General features: G+C 43.4%; 1 protein-coding gene across 1 annotated transcript in view; it reads right to left on the bottom strand.

Moving 5' to 3' along the window:
* CPN1 (carboxypeptidase N subunit 1) overlaps positions 1-14803 on the bottom strand; it is a 58372-nt gene that overhangs the window by 20948 nt on the left and 22621 nt on the right. Inside the window, exons 3-4 of the mRNA XM_033943411.1 lie at positions 13131-13286; positions 2535-2708 (exon numbers count right to left, since the gene is read on the bottom strand). Of these exons, the coding sequence (XP_033799302.1) occupies positions 2535-2708; positions 13131-13286 (330 nt within the window). The remainder of the gene's footprint in view (positions 1-2534; positions 2709-13130; positions 13287-14803) is intronic.

The following is a 14803-nucleotide window of genomic DNA, read 5'->3' as shown; positions in this document are numbered from 1 at the left end:
GGCTTATGCTAACTCGGCCACCATAACATTGATCCCTAAACCGAATAAATCCAGGGAGGAGGTTGACTCCTATAGGCCTATATCCCTGCTCAATGTGGACATAAAAATCCTATCCCGATTATTGGCAAACCGACTGACCCCGCTTCTCTCTCACATCATATCCTCGGCACAGGTAGGCTTTGTTCGGGGTCGCCATTCTGTCCTCAATGTACGCCGTACTCTTTTGGCAATGGCTAGGGCGCAGGAATCGCGCGTTGGGGGCATTTTGGTGAGCCTGGACGCGGCCAAAGCATTCGATCAGGTCCTCTGGCCCTATTTGTTTTCAGTTCTTGAATATGTAGGTATAGGCGGACACTTTTTAGCCGCTCTGCGAGCACTGTACACAACACCTACGGCATCCATATTGGTAAATGGAGTCTTCACACCGTCCTTTGAGGTGGGCAGGGGGGCACGCCAGGGTTGTCCTCTGTCGCCATTACTATTTATACTATACCTGGAACCTCTCCTTAGAACGATTCAAAGAGACGACATCTTAGTTGGATTAAAGGAAGGAGCATCCCAATTGCGTGTATTAGCATTTGCTGATGACATCTTGCTGACCTTGGCGTGCCCCCAACAATCCCTGCCTAGAGCTCTTGAATTATTGGACGAGTTCCATATATTCTCCGGCCTAATCCTAAACAAGCAGAAGTCCCTAGTCATGCCATTACAAGACGAAGTCCGAACCTCCTGGCAGGGGCCCTTTCAGTTGGAATGGACATCAGAGTCCTTGCGTTATCTGGGGATATGGATCCCGCAAGATCTAACTCAACTATACAAACTTAATGTGCTCCCCCGGCTCCAGCAAACGGGACAAAGACTACGAGCCTGGCGCTCTTACCCTTTGTCCCTAGTGGGTCGAATAGCTTTATACAACATGATGATTATTCCCCAATGGTTGTATATGCTTCAGACAATACCCCTATTGTTACAACAACGTCACCTCTGTATCCTTCACAGATCACTAAATGGGTATTTGTGGGGTGGCAGACGTGCACGTATACCCCTCCGTACACTTTTCTTACCTGCATCCCAGGGAGGTCTTGGACTATTACATCTGGGGAGAATGAATATGGCATGCCAACTCCGACATATTAACGATTGGCTCTGTGGGACCTCTCACTTTTCAGCGGCAGAGATTGAATGCCTTGCATTTACCCCCTTTCATTGCAGCTATTTACTGCATACTACCACATTACCGGTGCGTACACAGCATTATGGGGAGTTATTACTAGTCCCGTTGAGGAAAACCTGGAAAAAACTGTGTAAACAACTGCACATCAGACCAGATGTGACACCTTATTTGCCAATACATGGTAATGCTGCCTTTGCTCCTGGAATAGGTCTAGGGGCCCCTTCTAGGTGGGCCCAGGGAGGGGTGTTTTATCTGTCTCAGGTGTTGAACGCGGATGGAACTCTACACTCGTTCCAACAATTGATAGATGCACATACTTTAACGGCTAATGATTGGCTGAGATATGGACAACTATTGTACTATGTGAACTCCTTACCCAGATCGGCCTTATTGGACATTGTTCAAGACACATTATCTGAAGCCCTCTGCTTAACAACGCAAGATCCCACCCCGCTTAGTGTTTATCATCGCTACCTGCAGGGGTTGGCGGGGGACCTTGACTATAGAACATTGGCCGAATCCTGGTCCTTGGACTTACAAACCACAATCACTGAATCCATGCTACAGAGGAGCTTTAAATTGGGAAAAGGTATCCTGGTGGCAGCCACTGAACGGGAACGGTACTATAAATTTCTGGTTCGCGCTTACATGGCGCCCATTAGAGCCTACCAAGCTCGCGTCAGCACTTCAGCTAGATGCCCCAGATGTGCGGCGGCCGGAGCGACTCTTGGACACATGTTCTGGTTATGCCCTGGAATTCAAGCCTACTGGCGGCGCATAGGGCTCCTCATACAGTCCCTATGGAATTGCTCCTGGACACAGACGTCGACTTTCCTCTTCACATTGAAATTTTCACTGGACCCAATTAGGCCTGGAGTAAAGGCATTTGTCCAAAGGGCGATCTTGGTGGGCATAAAGACCATTTTGCAATGCTGGTTGTCACCTCAGACTCCTACTGTATCACATTGGCGGACTCAGATGATTTATTGGGCGGGATATGAAAGACAAGATGTACTGGACATGCATTCCAAAAAAGGGGAGCTATTTCTCCGTTGTTGGAGACCTTTTTGTTCCACTATGTCTCCTGTAGCGAAAGCTCGGCTGTTGGAGTGAATATATTCAGGCATGTACGACATTGGCTGTTCCCTTTGGGGGGGTGGGGGGATGGGTGGGAAGGGGCGGGTACGTTTTTTTTCTGTATTGCACTATGTATGACTTGTACCTTTTGTTGATGGTTTGTTGACAATAATAAAAAACAAATTTAAACATAAATACAATTCAGTGCAATGTATGGTATTCCCTCAGAAGAAAGCAGTCCTCTGTGCTTCATTTAATATAGAAACAGAGAAAAAAAATGTACCTTTTTGAACAGCGTGTCATCCGGTGTGGCACTGTAGGAAGCGTATCGGGCACCTCTCGTTCGAGCTTTATCATAGGGATAATTTGCTACCACAGCTCCCCCGTGCAGGTTTGCAGAGAGAACAAAATTGTAACTGGTCATCCACTGAATTGTAGCCAGTGTTTCAGCTTCTACCTGTGAGGAGGTAATCATCCAAGCATGAAAAGCAGAGCAGGCCAGCACTGACTTTGAAAAGTTTTAAAGCAGAAAGTCAGTTGTCAACCTATCGGTGGTATGACTGGACTAGGGTCCATGATTTCAAGACATCTTTTCAGTTACAGCCCCTCAAATCTGGAACTTACTACTAGAGAATGACACGGTGACAAAATTCATCACTGTTCCCGTCCCTGCGGATAACCGCGGGAAATAATCCCATGTCATTTTCTAGTGTCTATTTCAACCTCAGTCCTTCTACACATCAGCATTCTTCAAAGCAAAGCTTGAGGGTCAGTGGTTGTGGCCATTCATACTCTGATTCTTCCCTCTTTCCTTAAAGAATGACATGAAGATGGTTTCCCGCGGTTATCTGCGGGGACGGGAACGGTGATGAATTTTGTCACCGTGTCATTCTCTACTTACTACCTATCTACCTATGCGAGGAATCCTCATTAGAAAGATTTAAAAGCTCACTGAAGAGTTTTCTCTTCAGAGACATTTTTGGAGACTAAGTTAGTTGATTAGAAATCGTTATTATGATTTTAAACTTAGCCCACATTTTCCACACACACCCCCTCCCCATCCTAATGTTGTTACCTTACATGTCTTCAGTCCTGTTATGAATTGTAGTTCCTCTCTCTTTCCTTTTGTTTCGGTTAGTTATTCTTGTTCTGTTTTGTACATGTGACATTAATTATTTATAGGATTGTATCCCTGATTTTACTTGCAAATCGCTTAGAAATAGTGATAAGCGTTCAATCAAATTTTTATAAAACTTGAAACTTCAAGATCACAAGATCCGTGCTAGCAGTAGAGGTGTGTGTAATCCTTTTCACGATTCACTACTACTACTACTTGTTATTTCTATAGTGCTACTAGACATACGCAGAGATGAACACTAAACACATATGAGGCTAGGGTTACCCAATTTTCTGTTTGGAAAATCCAGACCCCCCTAGACCCGCCCCCCAGGCCCACCCGGTTCCACCCATCCCTGCCCTATTCTGCCCCAGTCCTTCCCTAGCTCCAACCCAGCCCCACCTCCCGCTGCCTGCCTGGCGGTAATTTGATTTTTCAAAATCCGGACAAAGTGACGGGTTTTGAAAAGCTGTCCGGACCCTGGGGGGGAAATCCGGACATCTGTTAACCCTACATGAGGCAGTCCCTTCTTAACAGAGCTTACAATCTATTCAAGACAGACAGGAAAAGGGATTAGGGAGTTAAGCCCCGATGCTCTAAAATCTCTGGTGAAATCCTTAAATACATTGTCCGATTTTGAAAATGATGAGTGTATGCTTGAAGAACCTTGCATGCAAATGAAGTTCGCAAGGTGACGGGATAATCGCGCGCCAGACGCCAGCGCGCCGACAATTCGGCGGAAGACAGAAGCGCGTGGGGGAAAAAATAATTTTTAAAGAGCTCCAACTGGGGGTTTGGGGTGGCAACCCCCCCACTTTATTGGTTAGTGTTCGCGCTGCCGTTGCGGGGGGGTGTGGGGGCTTTCACCACCCACATTATAGAGAAAACGGAACTTTTCCCGAAAAAAATCAGAAAATGTTCCGTTTTCGCTATAATGGAGGTTTCCAACCCCCCGAACCCCCCCTCCAACAGCAGCGCGAACACTAACCAATAAAGTGTGTGTGGGGGGGTTGCCACCCCAAACCCCCCGTCGGAGCTCTTTAAAAATTACTTTTTCCCCCGCGCGCTTCTATCTTCTGCCAATTTGTCGGCGCTGGATTGTCAGCGCGCTGACGTCTTGCGCTCCACTGTCTATGAACCGGTTCGCAGAGGCCCGCAGAAATCCCATCCGATCAGTTGTTGGAGTGAGTAACTGCCACATGCACAGACTAGCCCATGAAAAGAAGCATGAATATACACATGCGCATGAGCGTCAGTAATAGGCGTGCCTTATAGGAGTGCATCATAAGCGCACGTGAGGGGTGAGGGGTGATCTATCAGCAAAATAAGCAAATATGAAAACATTTTTTTTACACTGCTTCAGCGGGACAAGTGCTCCCCTCATGCCATCAGCAGCCCCCTTCCCCCAAATATGATGGACTTCTACCTCGCATGCAATGGGCAACCTAAGCTTTTGACGCATGCACATGAGATGCACCTTCAACACAAGCGCCTGAGTCATGTTTTTAACACACTACTGGCACTTCCTGACCTGCCATTAATTTCGGAGTGTTAAAGGCCGGCACTTCAGTTCATACATCACCCTGAGTGCTTGCTCGTTTTAATATTAATGACCTCATTGTACTACATTTTATATAGCAGAATCAGAGACACACCACAGGAGGCAGCCCGTGAGGAGACCAGCAGGAGCATCAATTCAAGAGTAGATCCAAAAGAAAAGGTAACAAGCTGGGACTTAAATTGCCTATATACAAATGCTAGGAGCCTAAGAACTAAAATGGGGGAGCTAGAAGTTATAGCCAGAAAAAAGGATCTAGACATAATAGGAATCACAGAGACATGGTGGTCAGAGAACAACCAATGGGATGTGGCCCTGCCAGGGTACAAACTCTACAGGAGGGACAGGGCACACAAGAAGGGGGGAGGAATAGCACTATATATAAAAGACTCCATTCCTTCATCCAGAACAGTAACAACAATAAGGGCAGACAGTCTGGAGTCACTATGGGTTAAGCTGACAGGAGGGGAAAGAGCTGACATCAAATTGGGTCTGTACTATTGCCCACCAGGACAGCCAGAAGCAAATGACCTGGACCTGGAGGCCGAACTAAGGCAGATGTGCAGAAGTGGAAGGGTGGTGGTTATGGGGGATTTCAACTATTCGGGAATAGACTGGGACATTGGACTCTCAAATTGCACGAGAGAAACTAAATTCCTAGAAGTGATAAGGGACTGTTTCATGGAGCAGCTGGTCACGGAACCAACGCGGGGGGATGCCACTCTAGACCTAATCCTCAACGGACTAGAGGGACCCGCAAAGGAAGTGGTAGTAAAAGCACCATTAGGAAACAGCGACCACAACATGATCCAGTACAAATTAAACATGGGAACATCAAAGGTGAAAATAACCACAACGACAGCACTCAACTTCAGAAAAGGAAACTACAAGGATATGAGGAAAATGGAAAAAAACTCAACAAAAGCTCAGGGAAGGTGAAGACCGTAAAGGAAGCCTGGACACTGTTTAAAGGCACAGTGCTCGAGGCACAAGACCTGTGCGTCCCAAGGTTTAGGAAAGGGTGCAAAAAAAATCGAACTAGAAACCCAGCATGGATAACAACTACAGTTAAAAAGGCGATAAATGATAAGAAATCATCCTTCAAGAAATGGAAAAAGGAACCAACAAAGGAAAACCAGGAAGAGCACAAAAGACACCAGAAAGAATGCCATCGAGAGGTCAGGAAAGCAAAGAGAGAATATGAGGAAAGGCTGGCGGGAGAAGCAAGAAACTTCAAACCCTTCTTCAGGTATGTGAAAGGGAAACAACCAGCCAGAGAGGAAGTGGGACCACTGGACGACGGAGACAGAAAAGGAGCGATAAAGGAAGAAAAAGAGATAGCTGACAGGTTGAACAAATTCTTCTCGTCAGTCTTCACCAGCGAGGACACATCCAATATCCCTGAACCCGAGGTGATCTTAAACGGAGAACACGACGAAAGGTTGGTACAACTAGAGGTAAGCAAAGAGGATGTCCTCAGACAGATAGACCGACTGAAGAGCGACAAATCACCAGGCCCGGACGGCATCCACCCAAGGGTACTAAAAGAACTGAGAAACGAAATAGCAGAGACACTTCGCCAAATATGTAACCTCTCCCTAAAAACTGGGGAGATCCCAGAGGACTGGAAAATAGCAAATGTCACGCCCATCTTTAAGAAGGGATCAAGGGGTGACCCAGGAAACTACAGGCCTGTGAGCCTGATCTCGGTTCCGGGAAAGATGATGGAAGCAATGGTAAAAGACATAATCAGCGAACACATAGAAAACAATGGGCAACTAAAGGCGAGCCAGCATGGCTTCTGCCGAGGAAGGTCATGCCTCACGAACTTGCTGTACTTCTTTGAGGGAATAAACAGCCAGATGGATAAGGGGGAATCCATAGACATCATTTACCTTGACTTCCAAAAAGCCTTCGACAAGGTACCTCACGAACGGTTACTAAAAAAGCTGTGGAACCACGGGGTGCAAGGGGATATCCACCGATGGATCAAACACTGGCTGGCAGGCAGGAAACAGAGGGTTGGAGTAAAGGACCAATACTCAGACTGGCAATGGGTCACGAGCGGAGTTCCACAGGGGTCGGTGCTGGGGCCTCTGCTGTTCAATATATTTATTAATGATCTGGAGATGGGGACAAAATGTGAGGTTATCAAATTTGCTGATGACACCAAACTCTGCAGCAGGGTTAGAAGCACAGAAGACTGTGAAGACCTGCAAAGGGACCTAACGAGACTGGAAGACTGGGCAAAAAAGTGGCAAATGAGTTTTAATGTACAGAAATGCAAGGTCATGCATGTAGGGAAAAAAACCCGATGTTCAGTTACAAAATGGGGGGAACGCTGCTAGGGGTGAGTAACCTTGAAAGGGACCTGGGGGTGATGGTCGACACATCACTGAAGCCATCGGTGCAGTGTGCGACAGCCTCAAAGAAAGCAAACAGAATGCTGGGCATCATCAAAAAAGGTATCACAACCAGGACAAAGGAAGTCATCATGCCACTGTATCGCGCAATGGTGCGCCCGCACCTGGAGTAATGTGTTCAGTACTGGTCGCCGTACCTCAAAAAGGACATGGCGGTACTAGAGGGAGTGCAGAGGAGGGCGACTAAACTGATAAAAGGTATGGAAAATTTTTCATATGCTAACAGGTTAAAAATGCTGGGGCTATTCTCCCTGGAGAAGAGGAGACTTAGAGGGGACATGATAGAGACCTTTAAAATCCTAAAGGGCATAGAGAAAGTGAATAAGGACAGATTCTTCAAACTGAGGGCTGCCACAAACACCAGGGGTCACTCGGAGAAATTGAAAGGGGATAGGTTTAGAACAAATACTAGGAAGTTCTTTTTTACACAGAGGGTGGTGGACACATGGAACGCGCTTCCGGAGGATGTGATAGGACAGAACTCTGTACAGGGGTTCAAGGAGGGTTTGGATAGGTTCCTAGAGGATAAGGGGATAGAGGGGTACAAATAGAACTTGAGGTAGGTTATAGAAGTGGTCAGAGACCACTTCACAGGCCACAGACCTGATGGGCCGCCGCGGGAGCGGACCGCTGGTCTGACCCAGTGGAGGCAACTTCTTATGTTCTTATGTATCACCCAGAAGTTGATAAATAGAATTAGGATTCTAGGGGTTATCTTTGATGATAAATTAACCTATCATGACCATATTAGTCACGTTGTTAAATCAACTTTTTACAGACTCCGACAAATTCGTTCAGTATCAAAATTCTCATGTCCAAAGTCTCTGAATATATTAATTCATTCTTTGGTTATCTCAAAAATCGACTACTGTAATGCCCTATTTAAGGGAATGGCTCAAAGGGAAATCAGGCGTTTGCAGATCATCCAGAATGCTTCAATTAAACTTATTATGAAAGCCAAGAAATTTGATCATGTGACTCCTTTACTTAAAAAAGCACACTGGCTTCCTGTCGCACATCGTATAATGTACAAATTAAGTTTGCTCACCTTTAAATCTCTGATATCTAAAACCCCAGCTTTTATTTACAATGTACTGATTCCTTATACTTCATCTAGATTACTGAGGTCGAATGACCAACATTTATTAATCATTCACTCCCTTAAAATTATGAACACACGACGGCAATCCATCTTTTCCGTTACAGCTCCTCAAACATGGAATTCCCTTCCAATTTACTTAAGAGAGGAAAAAATATAGAAAAATTTAAGAGCAAACTTAAAAGCTTTCTTTTTAAAGATGCATTTAATGACTAAATGAATTGCTCAGGAGTTTCATTTTATCTATATATCTTTTGAGAGTTTTTGTCCTTCCCCTTCCTATTGTTTTTGACCTTAATTGTCTTTCTTTTTATTAATCAGATTGTATTTCTTTCCTATTCTTTCCTTATGTTTTATTATGTTTGCAAAGTTGGTTTTTATTATGTTTCGTAGATTTAGTCTTTTTTATTAGTTATGTTTGTCTCCCCTAACTTTATAATTTTATCGATTTGTTCATCGCTTAGAATTTGGAATAAGTGATTAATCAAATTTTATAATAAACTTGAAACTTGAATACCGAGGGAGAAGTGTATATGTCAACTGTAAACTTTAAGGCTATATAAGTGGTGTACATTCAGTACAGTAGGTATTTTTCTGTTCTTGGAGGGATCACAATTACAAAATAAAAGAGTTAAAATGGGATTTGAACCTGGGTCCCTTGGTTTAAAGTTTCAGGTTTCAGGTTTTTTTAAAAATTTGATATACCGCCTTATCAAAATTCAAAGCGGTTTACTGCACTAAACACTAAACTGTCCCTCTGCTCTGTAAGGATGTCTATGTGGTCATTCCACTAAGAATGATCCCAAACTGACATTCTTGACACAACCTTTTTTAAAAAAAAATCATTGATATGGTGCACATTCTAGCTGGACGTCCTCAGAACACAGACATCCATCACATGTTTTTGAACAGAAAATTCTGATACGTTTCCTGTTGGAAAATGCATGTGCGATGGGACGTCTCTATTCTGATTTGGTTGTCCTTTCAAAAATGCCCCTTCATGTCTCTGTCCTAGTCAAATAAAAGGGTAACCAGCAATGTTGCTTACTCCACTATCTCAAAAGAACTGTCAAGAAAGGCCAGAAGAAACTTGAGAAACATCCTATTGTTCATCAGTCTGTATATCGCCCTTTCCAAGGGGGCTATAAAGCTAATAAAACAGGTGAAATAATTTCAGAAGAAATCTTTAAAGTTTTTACAAAATACTTTTATAAGAATTATTTTGGTGATAGCTTAGGAACCTTTGGAAAGTTAACAAAACAATGATTCCTCTTTTTAACAACATTTTTCAAATTCTCAAATTTGTGCTGTCATTCAGCACTATTTAAGTGGTCAGGAACGGCAACTTGGTTAAATAGTGTTTGGCTGGCTAACTGCTAAAGTTCAGTAGGAGCTATTGGCGCTGAATACTAGCAGTCAGTGGCTAAAACATAGCCAGCTATTTGGTGCAATAGCAACCAATTTTAAGCGCTGCCGGCAAAATCCAGCTATGCAAATAGTAGGTCTGTCTTTTGCTGCTATATCTTAGCTGGCCAATGCTTAAAATTGACCTAGCTGGCTAAGTTTGAGATGGCCAAAAAATAAGCTAGATATGTAATGCCAGTCACTGGAAAAGACCTGGCATTGGTTATCCAGGCTCAGCGCTAACCATAGGAGTTAGCCAGCCTGCCTCTCATGGTCTGAATATCAGCACCATTGTCTTTAACCAGTGCATTTTCTTCATTAATCCATTTTTCAACCATAGGTTCCTTGGCAACATAAGAGTCCACTATGGTAATGAACACTTATATTGTACTGAGAAAAAAAGTTGTGGTAATTGCCTGGAAAAACCTCTAATGAGCCCCTCAGTCTGACTAAATAAAGTCAAGGGAAATCACATTTGGTTTTGACAAGCAAATCTATGTCGTTTTGACAGGTTCTACTGCATAGGACTGAATAGAGAAGGCAAACCCTCAGTTCCCTAAGGATCCAGAAAATAGGATATTAACTTGATGCAATTCTCCTGGTTCTACACCAGCTCCTATTTCTACAACACCAGTGAGTTTCCCAGATGGATTGTCATCTTTTCACATCTCTGTCTTGGTCAACACCACCAAGGCAGGATTGGGAGGATACCTTCCCTCCTTGGTACCAACAATGTAGCTATAGGTAGGCCTGGGATGACACAGGCCCACTTTGTCTGGTGGCCAATGAGACCTCATTCCCCTATCTCCTTCTCCTTCATTTCCAACATCTGCCTCCCCTGCCTGTGACCTCTCTGAACTTCTCTTCTTCTCTCTACCTTAGAACCATCAGCAGTAGCAGTAACGATTCATATCCATTGCCAGCACTGATCCTGCTAGGTTCCCTCTGCCACGTCCAGCCCTCACTGATGCAATTTCCTGTTTTCTCTCTGGCAGGATGCAGCAGAGGGAAGCCTGAGGAGCCAGTGCAGGCAGTGGATATGAATTGCTGTTATTATCAAAGATTGTTTTGGGGTAGATCTCGGAAGAGGGGATTCAGAGAATGGAGGAGTTTCCAGATCCAGAGATGGAGAAACAGGATGCAGGACAAAGGGGAGGGAAGAATTTTGGAAGGGGCCACCCATGTAAAGTCTGAGCCCATCCAAAGTTCCAAATAGTGTTGAAATGTAGGCACTGGGATGAAGCACATGATGCACTAATGGAACGGCCATTATGGAATACTAGTGTAAGTTATCAGTTCCATGCATAACTTTAGGCATGAGCACTTATTACATTACATTACATTACATTACATCAGGGATTTCTATTCCGCCATTACCTTGCGGTTCAAGGCGGATTACAAAAGGTTAGTTTAAGGACAGAGTTACAATGAATAAAGAATTATAGCGTTACAGAAAGATAGAATTCTATGAATTGTAGAGGATAGCTAGAGAGGTTATATGAAGATCTTGAGGGCTTTTGGTGGTCGTGTTGTTAATTCTGTTTTAGGAATTTCTTGAATAGTGTGGTTTTTATTTCTTTTCTGAACGTCCTATAGTCTGGGGTGGTCATCAGAAGGTTGGAGATTTTGTTATCCAGTCTTGCAGCCTGTGTGGCTAGTAGGCCGTCATGTAGTTTTGTTCTTTTCACTTCTTTGGATGGGGGGGGTATGAATGGGGAGTGCGTTTTTCTGTGTCTGGTGCTGGTTGCTTGGATGAGGCGATTATTCAGGTAAGATGGGCTGTCTCCGTGTAGTGCTTTAAATAATATGCAGTAAAATTTAAATTGGATTCTTTCTTGGATTGGGAGCCAGTGTGAGTTGATGTATGCTTCAGTGATGTGGTCGTATTTTTTCATTGAATAGACAAGTCTTAAGGCTGTATTTTGGATTGTTTGGAGTTGTCTTATCGTAGATGCCGGACATGGGAGGAAGAGAATGTTACAGTAGTCCAGTATTCCTAGTACTAGTGATTGTACTATAAGTAGGAATTGTGTGCATTCAAAGAATTTGGAGTGGGAGGAGCGGGGGATCTTTCGCTCCTTACCTTATGGTGGAGGTAGGCAAGAGGTCTGGTGGAGTGGTCTCCGAGGTGTAGGTATTCACGTCTCTATGGTCCTAACAGCAACTCAAAAAATAACACTAGAATCTTTATGAATCTTATAGACCTCAACGGTACCACCTGTATGTATATAAACTTTTAAACATACAGAATTCGGGCACCCGAAATCATCATTGGTCTCAGTACTTTAAATATTTTCATTAATTCATTATTTAGATAGTTTATAAATAGATACTCATCTTTATCTATGCGAGTGGGGGTAGGCATTCCGACATAGACCTATGTTTCGCCCATAAAGGCTTTATCAAGGAATTCCCCCTGCAAATATATATGAATAATGTTATAAACACCCGAAATAATCTTAATAAATACTTTAAAATATATCCTTAAATAATCACATAGATAAATATGAATATCTGTTTATAAACTATCTAAATAATGAATTAATGAAAATATTTAAAGTATTGAGACCAATGACGATTTCGGGTGCCCGAATTCTGTATGTTTAAAAGCTTATATACATACAGGTGGTACCACTGAGGTCTATAAGATTCATAAAGACTCTAGTGTTATTTTTTGAGTTGGATGGTTTGTGAGTCTTAAAACAACTAATCAAGATAGAGCTGATTTTTGGTTTGCATTCCTAACAGTAGACAGGTGCGCAACTGATAATAGTCTATAACCTGCGTTTATAACTCCTAGGTATGCCCCCTGACCTGCCAAAGCCCCTCCCAGGTCTACACCTCCCTTGAAGTTGCGCACTTTGGAAATTGTGCAACCAGTTTATAGAACTCCAACTAAGTTACATACCTAACTGCCGGTTTGCACCAATTAGTGTCTCAATAAACTATCAAGCTAGGTGCATAACTGTAAATTGTGCGTTAAGTATAAAATTGGGTGCCCAACATTTGAGAATTTGGGGATGAGCACACTTTTGAATAGCACTTCTGCAGGCAGAAACTAACCCTTGTCTCCTCTCACCTTTGACCCTTGCAGTACTCAAGATGGCTACTCAAATTGTCTCGCCATTCAGTTTAGGAACTATTATAACACTATCATACTGTATATATTGTTTTGCTTAATTAATATATCCTGATGTTTCAAGTGTAGAGTTAGCAGGGAGCTCCAGAGATCGTTTTGTTTCTAGATGTGCTAGCGTTCATGTTCTCTTCTTCCTTACCTGGCTTTTCCAGTTGTCTGGCAGAGGCATATGATGATTGGGCCCATTAATCTTTTCAGAGTAGTACATTTGTGTGTTGAGATCTGGGAAATTACGATTGAGATCAACTTCGTTAATGTTGTTCCTGCCAGTGAGAAATCCATTTGCATCTGGACCCTGCCAAGAGAAGACAGGACTGTGACAGCCCAAAGGAGCTATTACGCTGCCATTGCTATGTGGTAATTCAATTTCATATTTTGGAATCTTATTTCATGTCAGTCATATTTTTCATCAATTGTAGAGGTATCCATGATAGAGATGAGAATTTGAGGTATTGAGGGGAATGGAGGAGAGAAAGATTATAAACAGCAAGAGGAAGAGGATACGGTAGATAAAGAGATTTGAACGCAAATTGAGGTAAGAAGATCTATAACACAGAAACCAAAGCAGTCAAATATACTAATAGAAACATAGAAACTGATGGCAGATAAGGGCCACGGCCCATCCAGTCTGCCCACACCGATGACCCTCCCCTACCTTTCTCTGTGAAGAGATCCCACGTGACAATCCCATTTTGTCTTAAAATCAGGCACGCTGCTGGCCTCAATTACCTGTAGTGGAAGACTATTCCAGCGATCAACCACCCTTTCGATGAAGAAGTATTTCCTGGTGTCACCATGCAATTTCCCGCCCCTGATTTTCCACGGATGCCCTCTTGTTGCTGTGGGACCTTTGAAAAAGAAGAAATCCTCTTCCACCTCGATACGGCCCATGAGATATTTGAATGTCTCGATCATGTCTTCCCTCTCTCTGTGTTCCTCAAGTGAGTATAGCTGCAATTTATCCAGCCGTTCCTCATATGGGAGATCCTTTAGTCCTGAGACCCTCCGGGTGGCAGATAAAGGCCAGAGGAAGGAGTCGTGGGATGGAGGAGGACAAGGTTAATGGACTTTATTGTATTTATGTTGGGCATAATAAAGAAGGGAATCACGAGTAGATCGGAGAGGGTCATAATGCCGCTTTATAGAGCAATGGTCAGACCCCACTTGGAATACTGCGTCCAACATTGGTCTCCCAACCTAAAGAAGAATATCAAACTGCTGGAGAGGGTGCAGAGACAAGCAACGAAACTAGTAAAAGGGATGGAAAAACTGGAATATGAGGATCAACTTAAGAGACTGGGATTGTTCTCCCTTGAGAAAAGGAGACTGTGAGGGGATATGATCGAGATCTTCAAAATACTGAAAGGAATCGACAAAATAGAGCAGAAAAAATTATTTACATTGTCCAATTTGACACGGACAAGAGGACACGGAATGAAGCTAAGGCGGGACAAGTTCAGGACAAATATCAGGAAGTTCTGCTTCATGCAGAGAGTGGTTGATACCTGGAATGCTGTCCCAGAGGAGGTATTTGCGGAATTGACCGTCCTAGGATTCAAAAGCAAACTAGATGCACATCTCCTTACGAGAGACATAGAAGGATATGGGTGACTAAAAATTATTCAACCTAATATATATAATCATACCACTTTTTAGGAACAGTGCATCCAAAATCACCTCATCTCAAGGTGTCTTATAAGAAATAAACTCAGGAAAAGGCCTCAGAATCGGAGCCTACGCACAGTCCTTATCACAGACTGAAACATCAGCGTAATTTACTTAGCTCCTTAGCTCCAGTCATTGGCCGGAAAA

The sequence above is a fragment of the Geotrypetes seraphini genome, chromosome 4, assembly GCF_902459505.1.
Source record: "Geotrypetes seraphini chromosome 4, aGeoSer1.1, whole genome shotgun sequence".
NCBI classification, from domain to species: Eukaryota; Metazoa; Chordata; class Amphibia; order Gymnophiona; family Dermophiidae; genus Geotrypetes; species Geotrypetes seraphini.
This window is presented reverse-complemented; position numbering and strand designations above follow the sequence as displayed.